Source organism: Argentina silus (assembly GCF_951799395.1).
Source record: "Argentina silus genome assembly, chromosome: 13".
In the NCBI taxonomy this organism is placed as follows: domain Eukaryota; kingdom Metazoa; phylum Chordata; class Actinopteri; order Argentiniformes; family Argentinidae; genus Argentina; species Argentina silus.
The window spans coordinates 4,994,315-5,017,435 of record NC_139667.1 but is presented as its reverse complement, the minus strand read 5'-3'; the positions used below and the strand labels follow the sequence as shown (position 1 = coordinate 5,017,435).

Genomic DNA, 23,121 nt, shown 5'->3' with positions numbered 1-23,121 from the left:
TGGCAGTGGCATCCCCATTCCCCGGCAATGTTTGTCATCAATCCGTTTCCAGGGAGGTGCGTCTCCGTTGCTCAGGAGCCATCTTGAAATTTGGGAGAACTTTTTATTCGCACTTTTAGCTGCCACAGGAGGGCGCCACAGCTCAAGCTATCTAAATGTGAATGTCATTTGTGCACCAAAGTCTGCGTTCTTTCTTGTTTATTTTGCTCAGGGATAAATATAGGCACCCATTCCAATAGTGTATTACTAAGTATATGTTCAATTATTTTTCCCTTCTCAAACATTAGTCATCACAGCAATTTATTATCTGCGCCATTTGCTGTGATCTCAAGCATTGTAAGCCAACATGCTTCAACCGTATGTTCATCTCCAATGTTATGTTGTATTCCTCTTTAAAACGTGTCTCAGTGTGGGCTATCCAGATGCTTTTGTATAACCAGGATGAAACAGTTAACAGAATTTACTCTGCCCCAAATAAGTGCCAACCATAAGCTACACAGACACCATGACGTCAGCATAGAAGCGCTGAACTAAAACAATCAACCTCACTCGCCTAGTGCTCTCCGACCGGACCGCGTTGATATTACAATTGTACAATTGCACTAAACGTATCAATTTCTCGGGCGTGTAAAAGATTATCTTCAATTTTCTTCAATTGACCAGGCGTCACTATTCATTGTGTAGCCAGCGTTGTAGGAGCCTGTGGTATCTCTCGCGCAACCTCTCCCTAAAAGCATGTCTGCGAAGCCCAGTGACGAACTAGGTTCGGAAGGGAAGTGGTTCGGGGACGATTATGAAAGAAATGGCCTGTTTGGAAGTACCCCACCCAGGTTCGATGAGCTGCGTGAAGAATTTAAACCGAAAAGCAGGGAGGAGATGAGCGACCTGGATCAACAATTCCATCAATTTGAGGACGACGGGAAAAGGCCTCCCGTTGCTATGGAAACTGCATCTACAGGTACACGGTTATCGATAACATTTCGCTTATATTTCGCACACTTTGTTTTTATGGATTACACTTAGTGCCTAATTGTAGGTTTTCAGAGACACCAAATAGCGGACCCCGCTATCGCAGACGGCCTTTCTTGGGTGTACATGGCAAAGGCGAGGACTGCACAAGAGGAACCCTCACCGCAGATTCGGCGTTCTAGACATTCTGTACTTTTTGTAAGACACTGAAAAGTTCTAAAGAGAAATCACAGGTTTAAAAGGGAGCTACAGGTTTCAGCAAACCGAATGAATTGATGCCCACATCATTGGCAACAGAATAGACAGAAAGTGATGAAATAGAGTTAAGAACTGTGTTTATAAAATTGGGCTATAGGCTCAAAACAGAAAACATAACTTCGAGCAGCATCCAAATAGGGGCTGTGGCCTGCCTACATGTAATTTCCGTGAACTTTATCACCACAGTTGAAAATAGATTCGAGCATGCATTGCCCAGGAGCTTTTGAACATTTTTAAAGTTCAGAAATAAGCAGAGCAGTAGCAATATCTTTTATTTCTCCATAGCAAAACAGTTAACTCCCTGTCGTCAAATTGAAACAGCGCCCGAAATTGCATCTAATAAATAGTTTGTGTTGGGTAGCCAACCAGGAAACAATAACATGATTTAGACTACCTGATTTTGATGAGGTAATAATATGATATAATATCGTTGAGTATCAGAGTAATCGATATATCATAATAGGCTACTCAACTTTTCCCTGTTCAAGGCATAATCTAAACAAACTTAATTGTGAATGAGGCCTACAGTTTGGTTCAAATCATGGAATCTCTCAAGTAGCCGATGCCAATATGTTACTGAAGCTTAATAGCATTTAACCTTTATTTACTCAGGGAGGCACACTGAGGCCGAGGTCTCTTTTGTGGGTGTACTCTGATTACAATAAAACATGATGACAAAACGACACCTTAAAAAACACAACACAACAAAATACACACATTAATCAATCAAAACAAGAACATGTCTCTGTAAACTGGTCCCTAACCAAGGACTTAAAGCTAGTGTCAGGGACCGAGTGCTCCAACATCCGTCTGCCCTGATGATCATTCCAGCACAGTAGCTAAAAGCAGTTTTTCCCAATTCTGTAAACACCCGTGGGACATTAAAAAGTAGCAAGCCCGTAGCACAGACTAAGGAGATAGCTGTGGCTACTCAGAAGCAATGTTTTTTGTGGGAGCATCATTCACGCTTCGGCTATAAGTCCGTCACCCTCTTCAGCAGGGCTCAGCTCATGCTGCTATTTTTAATCTTGGAGAAACAGGGCTCACCATCCACTCGGAGAGGAGGGAACTGGAGCCCTGCACTTTCATTCACGGTTCCTCTGAAATATTCATAAGATGGTGTTTCAAATCCCTGCCTAGTTTGCTCTCTTCTTTGCTGAGACCTTCTTTCCCCTTTCGTGAGCTTCGTTGGCTTTCAACCCTGTTAATTTGTTTTTTAAGATGGCAAGCAAATTTGAGGCTTTTTTTTTTTTTTTGTACACAAACAGAGTGGCGTCTATTTTAAGCCTGTAATCTGATTTAATGCAGTGTTTTAGTAAGCGTGGCATAGCATATCAGTGTTTTTAGAAAAATAGTGTTGTTTTATTGTTTAGTGGAAACTATAAAAATTGTCCTCTCAAACCATGGCTCAGTCAGTCTGCCAGATTCTTTGCCCTAACGGCAGGATAAAAGATGTGTACGAATGGTTTTCACAGTTCTAGAAAGAACCAAAGATGGACCTGTTCCCAGACACACACACACACACACACACACACACACACACACACACACACACACACAGCAGCCATTTCATAAAATCATCATAAGGAAAATATAACTGCCTTTTAGCCCACGCCATAGACTTTGCCCACGCCATAGACTTAATCTGTCGTGACACATGTGGTCTTGGTGGGTACAGCGTGGATCTTTACATAGCTACCCTACTTTGAACTAGCCAGGAGATTAGCATTGTCTAGTCTGCAGTGTTAAGGACCCTGGCCCTCTATGACCTCAATGCAACAGTTTACTCCCACTGATCTCACCGCCTGTGGATATAGAGTCCACTTAGAGCTCTAGAATTTCTCAGTGCTTCATCAAGGTTAGAACAGGTAGCTAGTGGCCGTGTGTATGGATGGAATTACACTATTCAGAGAGAAGTTAAACCAGACGGATGCCCCTTGACCACATGACCTAGCTGGCAGAATTACGTCCAGGTATACAGTACATGTTTACCTTCTCTGTTACCGGTGCTACAGTAAGACGTATTCTGCTGAGTGCTGACCTCAGCTGCACGTATTCAATTACTGCTGCACCGAATGACCTTGGACTACATGAAGCATGGCTGGTGTCATCTTGCGTGAGTGAAGCCCTTGCAAACTCTACCCGTTGCACCTTTAACATTTAATATACAGGCTTTATGAAGATGAGCATACAGGGAGTTAAATATGTGGAGGACCTCAGCCATGTCCACTTCATCCCAGCATCATGACCAGATCTGACCGTGCTGTGAAAACCACATAGGTATCACGCAACTTGTTCTCAGCAGATGGTGCGGCTAATGGGCACCCCAGCCCTCTGGCACATACAGAGCCAAAAACACATGGTACGCACACAATAGTTCACAAAGTGAATTTGGACATTTCTTCAGTTGAATTGAATACTTTTTTTTATTATTTTTTTTAAGAAGCAATTCATTTTCAAGGCAATAAGCATCCATTGTCAGTTGTACCCAAGCAGACCTTGGGTACAACTTTAATATAGCATTAGTGCAATGCATTTCCTCGTCTGTAGAGACAGCATGGGAAGTAATGATAGGGAGCTCTCTATATCTATCTGTGAGAGAGGGAGCACTTAGCTGACAGAACAGTACAGTACATGCTCATCTTCAACGAGGGAGAGCTCTGCTCATATTCCCAGAGGCCCAGCATATATTAGGCCTGTTCTGTGTGGATGATGAAGATGCAGGGGAATATGCCAGTTCCTCTGTCCGCGCTGGCTCACAGGATGACTCGGGCCTCTCTGCGTGTCCTGTTTTTTGCCAGCTTTACCTTGCAATCTCATTCATCTTCTTCAGCTTCCAGGACCAATTAGCTAATGCTGAGGGAAGGACACAGATAAAGCTATGAAGGAGAGGGTCAGGAAAGCTCCACTCCAGGGGACTACGTAGAATCAGCTGTCAGCTGTCTTGGGAAGTAAATACAGTGCCCTGTGTAAGTAATGGGACAGTGCCATGTATAAGTAATGGGACAGTGAAGCATGTTTTCTTATTTTGGCTCTACATTCCAAGTTTGGATTTTAAATGAAACAATTATGAGGTTAAAGTAGAGATTCTCAGGTTTTATTTGATGGTATTTGTTTACATATTGGTTTCACCATTCAGAAATTATAACACTTTTTATACATCGTCCCCCTATTTTAGGGTACCCAAAAGTAATGGGACAATTGGCTTGCCAGGTGTTTCTGGGAAGTCAGGTGTGTTCCGTCACATCATTTGTGCAGGCGTAAGAGAGCTGTCAATGTGTAGTATCGAATCTAGGCTTTGGATTTGCCGTGTGTCTGTCAACATGAGACCAAGAGTCAAGGAAGCCATAATTAGGCTGAAAACAACAACAACTATCAGACACAAAGCCAAAACCTTAGGCTTGCCAAAATCAACAGTTTGGAACATAATTAAAAAGAAACAAAAGCGCTGGTATGCTCAGCAATCGCAAATGGGCTGGTAGGCCAAGGACGACTTCCACAGTGAATGACCGAAGATAGCTCACCATAATTAAGAAAACCCCCAAAACAACTGTCCCACTGTCCCACACACTCTCCAGGAGGTAGGCATGAATGTGTCAGAGACTACCATCCGCAGAATACTTCACCAGCCGAACTATAGACGCTTCACTGCAAGGTGCAAACCACTAGTTATCCTCAAAAAGGATGGTCAGGTTACAGTTTGCTAAAAAGCCTGCAGAGGTCTGGAAAATCATGAAACATGGTGCAGGGGGTGTTAGGTTTGGGGATGTATAGCTGCCACTATAACTTGCTAACTTGTCTTTGTTGATGATTGTAACTGCTGATTACTTTTGGGTACCCTGAAATAGGGGGACTATGCATAAAAGGTTGTGTAATTTCTGAATGGTGAAACGAATATGTACACGAATAAGAAAAATACAACATTTTTCACTGTCCCATTACTTACCCAGGGCACTGTTATCAAAATCTTTAACCCCCCCCCCTTACACATACACACACACACACACACACACACACACACACACACACACACCAACACACACATCGCATATGAAATCAATAAACAACCATATTAAGATATTTTAATGTAATGCTTTCTCAAACCTGCAAGTGTTGGGGATATTGGCCTTTGAATAATGACTTAACAAGATGAGCTATACTTGAAGGATTTGATTAGACCTAGATTCAGTTTGATTTCCTCAATAACATTAGGCTGCTCCGTCAACACTCAACTCTCTTGTCCACAGTTTGATGCAGAGGGTTGTTGGCAGTCAGTGGATCACAATCACTGACTACAAAATAAGTTGACATTTAATTGACTCAACAACAGAAAGACACTCACATGCTGTTCTAAGTGTCTGTGTCTGTGTCTGTGTCTGTGTCTGTGTCTTTGCTTGTGTGTCCTTGAGTACAATGTGTGTCTTAGCAATGAAAGTGAAACAACAGACACACATGCACTCTAGGCCTATTTGACAGCTGGGCCCCAAAGCTGACATCTTGCAGACACTCAGTCTGGGTCATCAAATAATCTATCCTCACCATTCTACTCAAGCAAGGACTTTGGGATCAATACAGTGACAGGTGGCAACCAAAGCTTCGATTTACTTCAGAACTTGGTTACAAAAGGACTCAGATGTAAGCCACCTTTATTGTAAACTGACTGTTTTTATAGATTGTTTTAAACTGGGTTGCAATAACAATATTTGTCCTGTTCAGCCGTCAATGGGTTTAAAAAGACGGTGGATAACCACAGCATTCTTACAGTAATTGTATGCCATGGATCGATATTCTTAATGCCCTGATATCAATAGTTGAGCGCAACTGTATCCCCTCACTTCCCATCTAGCTGCCTTCCTATTGACCTCCCTTTGTATTTATACCCCTGTTTTCACTCTTGAGCAACTTATATTTTCCTTGATCATGGAAACTTCTTGCTGACACACTGTCTATCTTAATTCCACTTTCCATCCTCTCCCTCTCCCACACCCTCACTCCATTGTGACATCACAAATGTCAGTCCTATATTTCCTTCCCTGCGCACGTATTGGTTGACGAAATCATTCTGGGCAAAATTCCAACCATCTTGGGGGGGGGATTTAGAATTGTGCCAATTAGTCAAAGTCTGCCTCAAATGATGAGAATAATTTACTTGGATACCATGATTTTCCGGATGAGCTTGGCCTCGTGCCTAAAGATCCCATGTGGTTTAAATGTGAGGACGCACAGTACGGCTCTTGTAAGGCCCATCCCGCCTTTTGTTTGTCTGTTTCGCTGTAGCATGCAGGAGATGACCAATGAAATGTGACACCAGACAGTTGAGAGTCAAACATAAATAAATGCACATGTTACCGACACGTCCGTAGATGGAGGTTTATAAGAAGGTGTAGTAGAAGAGGGTTGATGGAGGTTATGTGTTATAACACCATAACTACAGTCTATGGAAGGTGTAGTAGAAGAGGGTTGATGGAGGTTATGTGTTATAACACCATAACTACAGTCTATGGAAGGTGTAGTAGGAGAGGGTTGATGGAGGTTATGTGTTATAACACCATAACTACAGTCTATGGAAGGTGTAGTAGGAGAGGGTTGATGGAGGTTTATAAGGAGGTGTAGTAGAAGAGGGTTGATGGAGGTTTATAAGAGCCCTTGTTCCTCCGGAGCTCTGCTGATGCAGTGCTGCGTCTCCTGTGTATCCCTCAGGGGTAGGCTTCATGGCTGGATGGAGTTAGGATAGGTTAAGGAAGTGGGGCTTTGGCAGGGGGTAGAGGGGGACCCGTTCTGACAGACAGTTCTGTGTACTAGGCGATGAGCATCAGGAAAAAGAAACTTGAGATGCTCCATTGGAATTCAAGACCCATGCCATTGCTGTTCCAGTCACAGCGATGCTTGTTGAATTCCAGCAAATTAAATAAGCAAGCACAATCGACATGAAAGATCACTATCATCATCAATAAGACTCATATGAAGAGCGTCGACGCCCAGATGCGTTTCCTTGACCTCTACTTTCAAATAATCGCACGTTGAATGGCCAGTACTTTGACTGTGATGTTATCACATGTTTTTGTCTCTCGCCTCACAATTAGAGAGGCCGGGGCTCGGCGGCGGTAGCAGCAGTTGTCAGGGTGAATTAGGCTGCGAGCTGCATTGCCTGCGTTGGATGACAATGTGTGCCTGCCTTTTCACAACTCATCCACCAGGAATTATTTATTTAACTGCGCAATCCACTCAGTAGCATGATTATGCTATGTGGCAAAATTTGAAATGAGAATTCCTCCTCTGTCACGTCTCATCCCGTCTGAATCAACTGAAGCGCTCGCATGGCCGTGTGGTGTTTTTTTTGTTTTTTTTCCGGTGTGTGTGTGTGGGTGCTGCCTGCATCACATCAGCAGAGGCACAATGGCCACTTCTCGACATGCTGATGTCCTTCAGTAGCTTCCCTGTCTGAGCGGCGTCTTCCCAGCTGCTTCCCCGATGTCTGCTCAACAAGAGCCATTCAAATGATTGTGTGTAGACGCCTCGGGGAGCCGTTGGTGACTCAGGGGGCAACCGTTCTCAGCAACCGTTCTCGGCATGTCGCTCCCGGTCCCCAGAGCAGGGTGTGGAGAAACTAGGCTATGGTGTGGGTGTGACCCGAAGGCAGGAATCAACAGGACCGCGAGCACGACGCCGCTCCAGAGGTCACCTCTCTTCACAGCAGACTGCTGTATGGTGCTGCCCACATCTGTGTACAGTTAGTGACTCAGTCAGTGGTAGATTATGCTGGTGTTGTCAGGGTGACGGCAGAGTCAACCTACAGCAGAGGGAGAACCCTAAGAGGATTATACAGTAGGCTCTGTCAGTACTGTACATCTATGGCCATCGTGTCATTGAACGTTACAAAACGGTACAGCTGTTGCCATCTGGTTCAGGAACACCCTGAACACCCCAGGAAGTTCATGTCCATGCTGCCCTGCTACTCATTACAAAACCAAATATACTGTATAAAGTGGATCTTGAGTGTATTTGACCTGTTTGGTATTTCGACACGTCATGTCAACCACTCCTTTGTTTCTCTGCATGGGTGTGCACGGTATGGCTTTGTATGATACATCGTTAATGAGATGATTGTTCAGTACCATGAGGATTAGGATCAGGACCAGGGAGAACAGAGGGAAGGGGTGGGGGACCAGTCAAAGGAAGGATGGGGAGGGACGGGACGTCCTGACCCATAGGGTACTCGGCCTGCATCCTCTGAGGGAGCCTCAAGGTTCCTATTTTAAATCTCCCCCTCACCCACTCTAGCGGCTGGATCTGGACTATTTATAGAGACACCGCTGCCCAGAGAGAGTTACGGACTGGAGAGCGGAGGGAGGGGCTTGGAGCATAGTTTGTGGGGGTGTAAACTATGGTTTGCACTCAGCAGTGCTACACCGCACAAGTTCCAGCAGTGGGTCTCGCTGTGCAAGCTGTGAGCAATCACTTGTGACGTCTACTGTATGCGCAGAGCACAGTGCTGTAGATTTGTTGACATAGAATTTCAGTGGAATGTGTTGGACCCTCTAAATGTGCCGGCCAAGTGCAATGTACCAAATACTAATTTTCGCCTTTAGCATTGTGATATTGCCAACACACTCAACACATGCTGTTCGAGGTAAACAGAATGCTTCATTTGTGACAAGTGCAAGATTAGAGGATGTTCGGATCATGGCACCGCTGTGTCCTGTCCCACATGTGTGCAGACTACTGTCTGCCCTGTGATGTTGTGTATGTGTAGTACTGTAAGTGGAGAAAAGGGTAGAAAAAGGCAGGGTACAGTATTATGTTTGTGTGCGTGTGCGTGTGTGTGTGTGTGTGCGTGTGTGCGTGTCTGTGTGTGTGCCTCTGTGACAATCAGCCATCTTGTCAGAAGAGATTTATGAATACAAACCAGAGATGTGAATGGAATACAGAGCCCTTCCCCCGCACCTCGCTGAGGATTTAGAGCCGGCAGGATGAGTTTTGGGGGTTTGAACAATCCGCCTTTGTCCAGCTCAGGGCACAAGTGCCCTCTGTTAGTGCTGCATCACTGGTCCGCACCGCCATCCCCCATCTGATTCCCATAGTCTCCTCATGATGCCACACATCTCTCTATCAGGACCTGATCAGACGTCGGGGTTAGTTGATCTGACTGGTCTTGTTATTAATTCACGCACAATAGTCTGGGTCATTTCAGACTCTGACGCAGTAGCCGTGTCGTAATGTCTCACCTCTTTGTTAACACAGTTACAGATAACGTCCTTGTGCGATGCTGTCTCACGGTCTTTCATTTGTGCACTTGCTGTGGACCTTGTTAAATACATGTGAAATAAACTCTCTCTTTATCTCTCTCTCTCCCTCCCTCCCTCCCTCTCTCTCTCTCTCTCCCTCCCTCTCCCTCTCTGTCTTCAGATGACCCAATGTCTGGCCTTTTCCGGAAGCCCATGAACGATGAAGGTGACCTGTACACCTCCCTCCTGTCCAACACAAGCTACCCCTCAGGGCAGGATGCCTCATACCTCTCTGAGGATCTGAAGCACTCTTCCAGCTCTGCATCCCAGGACCACTTCTCTGCTCTGGACAACTACGGCATCTTTGGCTCCTCCAACACCAAGATGACCTCTGACCTGTCTGACGACCTGCCTAAGTCCCTGCTGGGCTCGGAGAAGCCAGAGGCCTACAACTACATGGATATCAGCCACGGCGATGACCACACCCAGCTCCAGGGGCCCCTGCACAGCCTGGTGGACACCGGACCATCTGACTTCGACTCCATGGGCAGCTACATGGATAAGAGCCCTGTGGGAGAGGTGGAGGACCTGGGCCCTGCGGGTGACTCCCACTCCTTTCCCTACGTGGAGGAGCCTTCTGACGAGGAGCTGTCAGACTACCGGTCCTACCGCACACTGGGTACCCCGCAGACCGCCAGCCCAGTGAAGATCACTCTGACCGAGTCCCACCCTCCTGCTGCTGCCGCCGCCCCCGCCCCCCTGCAGCGCCCCCAGCAGGTCACTGTGTCTGACCGCGAAAACATCCTCAGCCTGGGCCTGCAGGGCGTTCCTACGGTTACGCTTTCGGAGCCTGAGGACGACAGCCCCGCCTCCTCTCCCAATGCCTCCCCAACAGGTACTGTAGGTTTCTCCCATGTCCTGCAGGAATTATGGAGAATAGTTTTATGTAGCCTATTTCATAGGTTTGATGTAGGCTACTTCGTAGGTTTCATATTTCATAGGTTTATCATTTTACGGTTAACAAGGTTAGTTCAATATTTGTTTCTGTCTGTCAATGTTATTTAACTTATAGTCACATGGTTCTGTACCTTGAAAGTAGTCTATGGGCCAGGGGAAACTGTAATCCATGGTTCAGAGTTGTTAAACAGCCACTAAATAGCCACTACTAACTAATGCTAACTTTACCCACAGCTATCAAAAAAACTATGGGAGTGATTGGGTAACAAAAAAAGCCAAATCACCTAACTTCTAACCATTTACATTTTTTTTACATATACATTTTAGTCATTTAGCAGACACTTTTATCCAAAGCGACTTACAATAAGTAAAGCACTGTAAGTAAAACTTTCGATAATATCAAGTGCCACCGACAGTCACAGTGCTAGAGAAAGGAAGAACAAGGGTTTTTTTGGGGTGCGGGGGGGGGGGGGGGGGTTAATGCAAGTTCAGGTAATGTACAATAGGGTGTTATGGGGTGCAGAGGTCTGAGGAGGATGATCTCAGGTGTAACCTACCTCATCTGAGCTGATTGTGGCAACAATCACAATAATTGTTCGTGAATCACTTCCATTATTTATTTTTTCGCGGCGGGTAAAATCAGTAGTGACTATTTAAATAGTTCTGAACCATGGATTACATTATTATTATCCTGGACTATAGACTACTTTCAACGAATGGAACAATCTGACTATATAAGTGCAAGTTGAAACATATTGAACTAACCCTTTTAAAACCATAGAGATCAGTAATAAGATCAATCAGATAAAGTGTTCTTATAATTCTGCGGTTGGACTTTAAAAGTCTGTAAAGCTGTGGAATCTGCTTTAGTACTACTCTGAGTATTTGCTTTGAGAGATGTGCAGTGGTGTCTGTGAGGAATGTGTGCTCAGCCTCTTATCAGTGCTCTAATCCCCCCCCCCTCTCTCTCTCCCCCCCATCTCTCCCCCTCTATCTCACTCTCTGCAGAGAAAGAATCCCCCTCCCATGACCTGTTCAGGGCTGTCGGGGTAAAGCCTGTGAGTTCCGCTCCCAGCAGCAACCCAACCCCAGCCTCCACCAAGGCCCCGCCCGTGGCCTCGTCCAGGGACCAGGATGGCAGCAGCGCAGAGTCTGGAGACTCAGAGATAGAGCTGGTGTCCGAGGAGCCTCCGATGCGTGAGACTTTGCCCGTCACCAAGGGCAACAACAACCCATTCGACCAACCTCCGGGCAGCAAGGGGAGTTTCAGCCCGACGAGCAACCCGTTTGACCTCCCCCCCAGCACCAAGGGAGGCTTCGGCCTGGCCGGCAACCATGCCCAGCCCACAGCCTACAGCATTCTGAGGGAGGAGAGGGAGGCAGAGCTAGACAGTGAGCTCTTCATCGAGTCAGCGTCTGAGGAGAGCCCCAAGAGAGAGCAGGGCACCGCTGGACCCAAACAGGGGGTCAACACCCCTTCACCTCTGATCCCCACCTCCACCCCCCCTGCCCGTAGTGTCCCAGAGGTGGTCCCCGTCGACCCGCTGCCAAGCTCCCTGATGAAACCAGCCAATGACAAGAGCAAGAGCCCCGTCAAGATGGAGGAGGACCGCCCCACCAAGCCCAAGCCCCCCACCGCCGCAGTGCCCCCAGAGGTCCGCTCTGAGAAGACCCCCCAGGAGGACAAGAGCAAGCCCAGTGAGGCAAAGGACGACCTGGGGAAACCTGCTGCCCCTGTCTTTATGGAAGGCTTCGACAAAAAGAAAGGTTAGTCTTTGTTCTATTCTTGCTCACCTGTTAAGTTGGTTGTATGGTATTATCGAGGCCCATGTATTTATTGCCTCTGTGAACCCTTACTGTACTTACAAATAGCCTGCATTCCAATGAAAAGCTTGAATGATAAACCTCACTGAAGCCATGTTAACCCCATAGCTTATCTTTCCTTGTTGCAGTAGTGTTGCCCCTGAGTTTTATATCACCACCGCTCTCAAGAAAGAGCGCAATCAGCTTATGGACCAGGTAGTACTGTATCTGCTAATGCATCAGTGGTTTCTGAGTGGAGGATCCATGATCCAGCAGTGTGTGTTTGGTTTGGTTTGTTTTGTTTTGTTTTGTCTGTTTGTCCGTCTTCGTCTAAAACACTAGTGACTGCTCCGTGTCCCGGACTGTTGTCATGACTACTGACTCCCTCTAATGTAGCGCATATGGTTGTCCACTCCCTGTTTTTATCTCGCTGGCCTGAGAGTGTGATGATGTGAAGAGATAGCATGGATGGCTACGTCTGTCGCTGGGTTGACGAGGTCAGGAAATGGAAAGGGTTGCCGTGAGACGGGCTGTTCCATGCTCTCTGTGGTGGGTGTGTTCGGCTTTGTTTTGAGCTGCTGCATGATTTCAATATCTGCTTCCCTCTGGTGGTGTACTTCCAAAACTGTGTAGCCTACAGGACGCCTGAGACATGCGGGGATTGTTATGATGATAACCAACCCGAATCAGAGCCCCTACTTTGCCAAATATATAACCAAGGTTTAATCCCTGCTCTCAGCGGTTATGTTTGTATGGAATTTAGAAATAGCCCTGATTCTTCCTCCGCATCCCTAACAGGCCATCTGTCAACCAACATCCTGTCATGAAATTACTCAGACAGACGTATCGCTGATTTGAACACGCAAGCCACTTTGCACCACGTTGAGTCAGACAGAGCTGTGTGTGTGTGTGTGTGTGTGTGTGTTAAGCTGGACATTTTATGTTGCCACTCATCATTCTGCCTTTCTTCTGTTCGCTTCGTTCCGTCCTTGTAAACAGTGGGTTTATGTAATCCCAAAATGTCAAAACTGGGGCACATACGCATTGATTTAGGGAGCTTAGGAGGATTCCACTGGATATGAGGATGATGCAGTCTACAAAAATACCGTATTGTAGTTGTTATTCTATGGTTGCTTTAGCTGTCATTGTGAGCATGAGGCAATGGAGACAGATTCAGCTGTGGTGTCTGTCTAGTGCTCTTTGTTCAAATGAAATGACAAATGAGATAAATGAAAATATTTGAAACATGCTTAAGGAAAGCCCCCCCCCATCCTCTAATTATGTTTACAAACAGATACACAGAAGCTTCTCGAATTCCAAAAAGCAGGTCAACCCTTTTAGATATTTTTGTGGCCACTAGAGGGCGCAGGGCGCCGTGGACCAGACAGAGAGGTCTGTATGCTGGAGAAGACGAGAGCAGACATCATGTACCACAGCCTGTGCACTTCCACAGCAGTTGCCATGGCAACACCGAGGGGGAGCGGAGTGGCACAGGCTCTTTTTCTTTTTCTTTTTTTTCTTTTTTTTTTGCCTATTGGCTGTTGCCGAGGCGGAGAGCTTTTTCAAGGTTGCAGTGAGCAGAAGGTGTGCGGGGGACGTCAGCCCGGCGGTGCACCGAATGACAGTCCCAATGTAGTACTAATAGTAATACGATGATGATTTGGGTTAGGGGTTAGGGGTTAGGGTTAGTCCAGAGGTACCCTGCTTCTGCGCAGACATGGTACTGTCTCGAACCTAGCCAGTAACGTGCCCCATACAGCACTCTTCCGCTCCTCAGACCATTGTACTGTATGGCCATTTGCATTGCTAATGTATTCGCGTGGGAGAACCTAAGCACGAAGTGAAACGTGGCCTAGCGTTAAAGACCATTGTGCTATTAATAAATTATTTAAGGCCCAGCACTTAGGCTTCTCAATAATTAGTGACACATATCTAAAATTTGCGTCAGATTGACTACAAGCTTAAACAGTGTTTTGTCTAAATACAGGGCAGGGTCGTTGAATATGTGCCAGATCATTCCCTAGCAACGCATGGTCCCTATCCCAGACGAATAGAATCCCCTGTCCCACAGCAAATCCAATTTCACAGTCTGAATACAGTGAAACATGACGTCAGGGTTTTTACATAAAGATTCTCTTGTCATTTCTGTCTCTTGCACCCTATAACCTGTCCCCTTAGCTGGAGATTGTTTTTTTTGTATTAATAGATTGGTAATAACAAAGCTAGCCACAAAAGCAATCACGCCACACGGCACACTAGAAAATATATGACAGTGCATCCGCCTTCTTTGGCTCTTCATCAAAGGGCACGTTGGTTAACCCTTTCACTGCCGATCCCCCCCGCAGCACCGGTCTGCTATGCGAACAAGAAATACAGAGGGGACTTTTATTGTGAAAGTGTCCTCACCTCCCCTTTTCAAGAAAAAGCCTAGCCCCCGAGGGCACTTAATCATTGCATGGATGAATTGCTGCAGTAGCGACTGTGGTGTGGTGTTTACAATTCGATCAGCCCCCCCATTCCGTCTCCTCCTTCTGTTCTCTCCAACGCTGCCGCTCTACAGCATCAGTGCTGTGCGTTCCGTGAGCCGGTAGCACCTTGGAAACCTTGCCTCCCTCCCTTCCTTCCTCCCTCCCTTCCTCCCTCCCGCTCATCTCGGCTGCTCTCCTTCATCCTTCCAACCATTCATGCCTCTTCTGGGATGAGAGCGTGAGTCAGTGCTACAGAAGAGGAAGACAGAGAAGACAACAGAGAAGACTTAGAGAAATCAAGGGAGATAACTCAGCGCCAGCATGCAGGCCACTGCTGATGTGACCAAGCCCAAGGAGTGCTCCTGGACCAGCTGGAGGGGCCAGGGTACTGATGTGTTTGCTCTGTTGATTTCTGTGTATATGATTTGTGTTTGTGTGTGTGTTTTGTGGAGATTGTGTGTATTTTTAGCTGTGTGGTGTGTTGACTGATTTGTGTATGTATGCGTTTGGGGCGTACCGTATGTTTTTATTTGCTGTCAGAGCTTCTGAATGCACGTGTGTGTGTGTGTGTGTGTGTGTGTGTGTGTGTGTGTGTGTGTGTGTGTGTGTGTGTGTGTGTGCGTGTGTGTGTGTGTGCGTGTGTGTGTGGGATGGGGGATACAGTATGTTGCATGTATGCATTAGTTATCTATACTGTAGCTTGGGTTAGTCAGGGCCTTGATGACCGGTCTAAACTGTTTACCTCTACCCCCCCCCCACCCCCCGCCCTCTCTGTCTGTCCTCGCAACGGAGGACACGCCCTAATCGCAGATTCTGTCTGCCGTCTGTGTGAGACAAAGGGTGAAAGGGGGGTGTGAAACGTCCGTCTGTGTTTATGATGATGATGAACGTACGTACACACATGCTGCGCGCCGTCTGACTGGGGTCTGTGTGCGTTAAGGTGAAACCCTGGGGTTTACATGAGGGTGTGTCACTGTTATCACCCCCCCCCCCCCCCCTTGCCTCTGCAGGGGAGCTGTTTTTAATTGCGCAGGCTTCGGGCTGTTTTTGTGTGCGAAGCTGGCGGAGCATCCGGACGGCACTGACAGACTGTCTCTATGGCAACCAGGGCACACCCATCCCGATTACATCAGTCGCCACGGCTGCCAATGCACCTTGCGGAGACTGGGAGAGGGAGAGGCGGGGCCTCCGTCTGGCTGTCTCTCTGTCGTGGGGAGTGATACTGCTGCCTTGGGTTAGGAAGAGGGACTGGGCATGACAGAAAATGGTCTTCCTTCCTTCCTCTCCTGTACATGTCGTTGGCTTTGTGATTTTCTACAGTTGCTATGTTTACCAGTTGGTTAGGTTAGGAGTGTAGGAGGGAGATGGAGTGGGTTGGTCTGCCTGTTCTTTCACAGTTAATGGCAGTGGGTTACATTATGAGGCCTGGCAAATGCTAAATTGAGGTTGTACTGTATGTACATCTCTAAATATCAACCAAAACAGAATGAGTCACACATTCTGGCCCACTATATTTTCATTGAGCATCATTCTATAAGAAGGTCTGTCCATCTAGAGTTTTAAGTATAGCTCACATTTACTGAGCATTTATTGTGGCTTGGAATAAGGCTTTGGGTTGTGTTCATGAATTTGACATCCAGTATCTTCCTGACGGGGTAACCCTGTTATTCAGCCCCGAGAAATTAGGCTACAGTTCATAGGCGCAAGGGTAATTTACCAGTTGGATTTTCTTCAGTTTGAGTAAGCTCTTGAGGCTTATATGCATGTTTACTCATCCTGGCTTGGGGCATGGTGAGAGGCTGTGTTGATGACTTTGGTAGTTTAATGGGGTCAGGCTAAAACTGGTTTGCCCTGCCTTTACAGACAAAATCCAGTATATGTAGGCTACATCATCTGCTAACCTAAAGAGAGGGACATTAACCATTCTGTTTGACTTGAGTATCAGACGCAGAAATCATATAAGTAGTCAGGGTTTCGCCAGCAGTGACTGTACTTCCTGTGTGTTCTGATTCAACTTCCTGTGTTCATGTTGTGAAGGGCAGAATTCCTGGCTGGCTCCTCTACCAGAGAGTTTATTTGTAATTTGCTTATAACACCACGTCAAGAACAGTGAAGTACCGTACATACCAATACTGCACATACTCTATCCACAAGATATTACTGTAATCATTTCCACTGAATATAGTGTCACAGACACACAGCTTGTGGGTAAGATTGCTGTATGACTACTAAATTAACTGCCATTTTAGGTGACAAACCAATTCAGCCATCACACCATCACATCATCATCACCCCATTTAGTCTTTATGTTGGTATTTAAATCGTGTCTGATTCTATATAAAGCAATGTTTTGAATCCTGTTTAACACCGTAATATGTCACTTGTTTTGACTGGTGTTGGCCTCCATGTCAAACTGGTCCTTTGTCCTTTTGTGTCAAACAATAAAGGGAGTGGCTGTCTGGGTGTGTGTGTGTGGGTCTGTGTGTGTGTGTGTGTGTAGACTGACGTTATGTGGCCCTGATTCCCCAGATTCAGAGCAAGTGAATCTGTCTCTGTTCCCCTGAGAGCGCTTTCCCTCCCTCTCTCTCTCTCGCTCTCTCTCTCTCTGTCAGTGAGTGAAGGGGGAGAAAATGGAGCACTGTAACTATGGTAACTGCATCAGGCAGGTGCTCACCAGATCCTCGTCGCTGATCCATTTTAATGGAACAATACGTTACAGCTTGTATATTTCATCTTTACATGAAAGCCATGCAGATCTCACATCTAGTGCGACGCCCTCTCAGTAGATTATACAGCCAATCGTGTACAAGTCACATGCTGTGGGCTACAGATAAACAGAGAATAAATAAATGATCGGAAAGAACTCCATCTTCTGCTCTTGTGAAGGGAGACAACCATTTTGAATCGGATACAGTCTCTTTATTTTTGTCTTGCCTGGCAGTCTTTGTCATTTGTCAGTGGGGCTGTGCTTTAAAGCCAGGGTATAAAAGAACTCACAGAGAGGGTGTGTGAGTGTATGTGTGCTGGATCGTAGCTCAGCTCTCTGGCAACCGCTCCCCTTAAAGTCCCCCCCCCTCCCCTCCCCTCCCCAATCCCCCTGCACAGAGGACGATGATTAGCCTGTGTGCTTGTGGCCCCTCCCCTACCGGGCTGGGGGGGGGGGACTCCCCCTTCAGTGCTCTCCTTTTGTCTGTGGATAAAGCAGCTGCCTCTTTCCCTGTTCAGCCATGGGAGCCGCAGGTCAGTACACGCTTCTACCACACTAGCTTAAGCTTTTTCTCTGTTTGTGTTTCAGTCTGTGGATCGGATCACAAGGCACATTTTGCTGTAGCTGGTTAACGCCCGGCTCTCCGGCATAGCTGTCTGTCCTGCCTGTCTGTCTGTGTTACAGCTGCTTTGTGTGCTCTGCGTCTCTGTGAATGTGTGTATGCTTTTTAGAGCATCATGTTAAGCAATAGATGGCAAATCTACGGGAGTGAGAGAGAGTCAGTTTCTGACTAGTGGCTGGCAGTGGGACCAAAGGGATGGGCGCATCCATAGAGAGATTAGGTAGGTTAAAGAGAAAGGGGTCGTTATTCAGCCATATTGATTTGAGTTATTGATTAGAGGGACATAGGTCAATCAGTATTTGTTATTGATAAGGGGGGGGGGGGCTCAGTCTTAATGATTTGGGCAAATGAACATGGAACATGACGGGATGTGTTTAACAGTGCACCTGTCTCCAACAGACCGGTCAGGGTCTGTGAAGTGAGTGTCCTTTGAGCGCCCTGTTTTAGCTCAGCTTTTGGCATCCACAGATGCCTATGGTTGAGTATAAAAATGGCCGTCATCTCTATGCTGCTCACAGCTCCACAGCTAAAATTAGAGCAGGAAAGGCGGGCAGGCAGGCAGGCAGGCAGGAGGGCTTAGGGAGGGAGAGGAAGACACCCATGGGACCCGACAACGCTCCACTCCTCTCTACAGGAGCACAAACGGACAGGAATGTGGCTCAGCTCCTCCCTGTAAAACAGAAGGATTCATTCCAGTTGTCGGGATCAACAGTCGGAACATGGACGTATAGCAGATCTGCTGCTGCACGTTTACACTGAACTGCCTACAGTCACGGTGGGGGGAGGCAGCTCAGCAGACGTGAACCGACCTCAGGTTCTCATGGAAACACGGCTGTGTTTCTAGCCAACATAGGAGACATAGGCCACGTGGGTTAGCGGAGCGGCAATGGTACAGTGACTTAATCCAGAGGTGTGAAACCTTTGTCGTCTCAGTTGGTGGCTCAGAACTTCAGCCCTACTGGATAATATCTTACCTCTGAAAAACACAGATAGCAGGGAATGGCAACCAGGAGAGAGTTTCTATTCAGTTGTATTCGATCGCTGAATTCAAGTTGCACACGATTTCTCGTAACTTAGGGGCTCACTACTGTGCCTTCTGGTGCGGTGTGTTGAATCAACTGGTCCCAAAATGTGTCAGAACTCAAAAGGTTCCTGTGACCAGAACACACTTGTCTGACCAGGTCACTTTGAACTGTTATCTATGAACTGTGCTAATACAGAGTCTATTTCTGCCTCCGTCTCCACTGGGCACAGGTCAATGATTAATATAGCTTTGTGAATGGGCAGTGCAGTTGTACTGGTGAACCAGGTTGTGTTGGGGGACTACAGGGTTGTGTGTGTGTGACCAGGCCAGGTGCCGACCGCTTATGATAATCACAGATAGATAAAGTTGCGCTGGTGTGTTGCAAACATGAAGTGAGTGGCGCTTGTTCAACAAGTGAGAGTCAGCTACGATCCTTCGCAAAGGTTACTCTATATATACTGTAGGGGGAAGGAAACTCAACCAGATAGTTCTCACTGTGACACATTCACACCATTTGTCAATTCATAGCTCAATCAAACGTAATAAAGGGCTAAGATAGGCCAAAGTCTCACACGTCAGGCATCTCTGAGGACTCCGGGTTGCCAACGACTTCCAGTTATTTGACCCAGATGTCTTCTACCCGGGATAACTGCTCTGTAAATTATATCACACTAGACGGTGGTGGGTTAGGTCATACTGTTACTGTCACTGCCGTATGTCATGTCGGGAGTGATCTTAACCCCGCTGTCCTTGCTCTGTCCTTCCCCCAGCCGTAGACCTGCTCTACTGGAGGAATGTGAAGCAGTCGGGGGCCGTGTTCGGCAGTGTGCTGCTGCTCCTCTTCTCCCTGACCCAGTTCAGCGTGGTCAGCGTGGGGGCCTACTTAGCCCTGGCCGCCCTCTCTGCCACCATCAGCTTCAGGATCTACAAGTCCGTGCTTCAGGCTGTGCAGAAGACAGATGAAGGACACCCATTCAAGTGAGTGGGGAAGGTCGTGTTTGTGTGGGGTTCATGCACCCCATTATGACCGTCACACTCAAAGGTGAAATACCGCATACGTGGATGTTCTTGCTAAACCAAAAGTCTGTTATATTGTTTCCATACAGATCCTATCTGGAGGTGGAGATTTCTCTGTCCCAGGATCAGATTGGTAAATATGCTGACAAATGTCTCCTGTACGTGAACACCTGTATGAAGGAGCTCCGTAGGCTGTTCCTGGTCCAGGACCTGGTGGACTCACTGAAGGTCAGCCTCCGAATAACCTTTATCAAACGCCACACTCATGTCATCAACAATGGACGCGCATTAACACCCAATGGTCGTCTGACACCCTCAGGTCAAATTTCAGATGCGGGGACACATTGTGGGGGTGGGTTAGTTTGGTAAACCCAATATGTTTTCCCTGTGTTGCAGTTTGCTGTGCTGATGTGGCTGCTGACCTATGTGGGTGCTCTCTTCAATGGCCTGACTCTGCTTATTCTGAGTAAGGAGCTGTTCTTCTCACCGCGCGTCTCTCAAGAACTGCACACACCGCTAACAGTCTGATAGACAGTGTGGACACGATGAGACTGTTCCTAGGGTTGAATGGAGACAAGCTGTGACTGACGAGTCTCATCTGTTATGAACAGTCTGATAGACAGTGTGGTCCGTAATTCTATTCCAACTTAATCTCATGTACCTTCTCTTTCCCCATGCACCTGTTTATTTCAGGTGTGAATACAAATATTTAGATGAGAAACTCATTATTTGCGCTTTTTAACAGAATGACAATTAGGACAGAATAATAATACATTTTTATAATAATTCCTTATGCTGCGTTGAAACCTCTCCTAGCCCATGGCCACTATTATATACAGTGTGTGTGAGTTTTACTCTGATTAGAGGAATGGGCTATCATAAGAATAACACCACAGAGCCCCACTGTGGGACTGTGAGTCCAGTCAATCATTTCCACCAGCACAGAGGGAGGGTACAGCATGCTGTTTAGCAGGGCAGCATGACCCACATGACCTGACCAGATCTACTGAGACAGCCACATGGTCTCATCACAACATATGGTTCATTTACAGCCAGAAAGTAAATTCTGTGTCATTGTGGATTTACATACAGAAATGTGCTCTTTGAACAAAAACAATTGATTTCCAGTATCTTATATTTTTGTTCTTTTTCTGTTGACCTGGTGTAGATAAACAGGTCTCTTGTCTGGGGAAGGGGCTTTGTTGGTACAGTGTGTGCATATTGGAGTATATTCCCAGGGGGACACTCCAGGTCAGAATGCTGAATCATGCTATCTCTCTCTCTCTCTCTCGCTCTCTCCCTCCAGCTGTGGTGTCCATGTTCACCATGCCTGTGGTCTATGAGAAACACCAGGTAAGCATTCACCATCAACATCTTTATGGAGTGGTTGTGTTCACTCTCAGCTTTTTCAATGATAGATTTTTGATCTATACTTCGTTTCCTCCAACAGGCACAGATTGACCAATATGTGGGACTAATACGGACCCAAGTGAACTCTGTGGTGGGAAAGTGAGTACTTTTTTTTTCTATTTGTAAAGAAGATTTAACAGACATTAATTGTAATGATGTTTAGCCTAGATATAAACCAGATATGTACAGTGTTATATCACAGCAGAACCAGTGTTGCCAGTGTTGTGTCTGAACAAGAAACAGCTCCATGTTGTGAATGTTTTCTCCCTACAGGATCCAGGCGAAGATCCCCGGGGCCAAGCGAAAGGAAGAGTAGATGTGTCTGGGTGTCAAGCTAACAGTCCAGTCCAGGTCAGAGGCAGACAGCTTGGCCATTGTTGGAGAGCCCAGTCATTATCTGTGGGGGTAGTACTATGTCATCTTGATGGTGTTCTCTAAAAACCAACCTCTGGAGAAGCCCTCACCCCAATACTGTCTATAGCGGTTAACACACTAACACACACTGTTAGTCACTTATGTTCAAGATCTTATGTCTAGGTAGACAAGTTCACAATTCAAAAAAAAAAAAAAAAAAAAAAAAAGACAAAAAAAAAAAAATGAACCAGACTTTTTTTCTTTTGTGTTGCTTGTTATTAAGTGCATGAAGTCAAGCCTTGAGTAAATAATATTTGATATCTTTCGTGCAGTTTTTTCACGCTACATTTTTCTTTTGCAGTGCTTACAACAAACTGTCAGGTTTGGCACAAAAAAGCTATATGCCCACAGAAATGCTCTGCTGCCAATGTTAAATACTGCTTCATGTGTCTGAGTTAGCTGGTGGGGCTTCTCTCAGTATACGTATGTCAATATATATAAATATCAAATGATTTCCTTTTGGTGTTTTCAAGCACAAAATAATTTGACAATATGCGTCTTAGATGTGGTAAATGTAGGGTTTTTTGCTTTTGTATAACTATAAGGAACTATACACAAGCTCATGTTTTAGGTACTGTTGTTTGACTACTATGAAGACAAGGAGTATCTGGTGATATTTAGCTTGTTTGAATTAACTGTCCAACTTTGTACTATGTTCAACTATACTCAATGTAGTTCTTAGACCCTGGACTCTTTAACTATTTGCACTTACAGTATGTATTTAATTACAGAATAAGAAAAATAAATGTTCCTTGATGTATGACGCTATTTTTTCAGATCATTTACTAAAAGAAGGGTTATTAGTTAATATATGCCATTTCGCTGACGCTTTAATCCAAAGCGACTTACATTGCAGTGAGTGTATACATTTTTCAGTATACATATATTTTCAGGGTTCAACTCGTATCAACAGGTCTTTTGCCTGGAGAGGTCGAGCCTTGCCAGAAATATGAGGACATGGCTCACTTGAAGGTGTCAATGTTTCGAAGGGGTATATGGTGCATACAGCAAATGGGAAATACTCCAAAGGGATTTTACATGACATGCTATAAATACATATTGAATCCTTGTGGCAGAGAAGCCCCTTTCCTCCTGTACGGGGGAGGGGAGAATGCTGAGGTGACAAATTTAACTTGGCTGTCAGGACACGATGAGACTGTTCCTAAGGTTGAATAGAGACAAGCTGTGACTGACAAGTCTCATCTGTTACAAACAGTCAAATGTGTTCGTGGCCTACTTCACTAAAG

General features: G+C 46.1%; 1 protein-coding gene across 3 annotated transcripts; it reads left to right on the top strand.

Annotated features, from left to right (window-relative positions):
• Positions 1 to 717: 717 nt before the first annotated feature.
• On the top strand, positions 718 to 22,634 carry rtn1a (reticulon 1a). 3 transcript variants are annotated; one of them, XM_083682938.1, is made up of 9 exons: positions 718 to 958; positions 9,634 to 10,347; positions 11,418 to 12,176; positions 19,804 to 20,011; positions 20,140 to 20,278; positions 20,447 to 20,516; positions 21,357 to 21,403; positions 21,501 to 21,559; positions 21,734 to 22,634. In XM_083682938.1, exons 1-9 carry the CDS (start codon positions 736 to 738, stop codon positions 21,774 to 21,776), a joined length of 2,262 nt encoding a protein of 753 aa, XP_083539064.1. In that variant the 5' UTR covers positions 718 to 735; the 3' UTR covers positions 21,777 to 22,634. The 3 variants fall into 3 exon arrangements, with proteins under 3 accessions (XP_083539064.1, XP_083539066.1, XP_083539065.1); XM_083682940.1 differs by lacking the exons at positions 718 to 958; positions 9,634 to 10,347; positions 11,418 to 12,176 and adding an exon at positions 17,859 to 17,920; XM_083682939.1 differs by lacking the exons at positions 718 to 958; positions 9,634 to 10,347; positions 11,418 to 12,176 and adding an exon at positions 18,165 to 18,229.
• The last annotated feature ends 487 nt before the right edge of the window (positions 22,635 to 23,121 follow it).

Coding starts and splice junctions, on each gene's coding strand:
- rtn1a (XM_083682938.1), top strand. CDS start 736: ATGTCTGCGAAGCCCAGTGACGAACTAGGTTCGGAAGGGAAGTGGTTC. Junction 20,517..21,356: donor CCTGACTCTGCTTATTCTGA/GTAAGGAGCTGT, acceptor CTCTCCCTCCAG/CTGTGGTGTCCATGTTCACC. Junction 21,560..21,733: donor GTGAACTCTGTGGTGGGAAA/GTGAGTACTTTT, acceptor TTCTCCCTACAG/GATCCAGGCGAAGATCCCCG.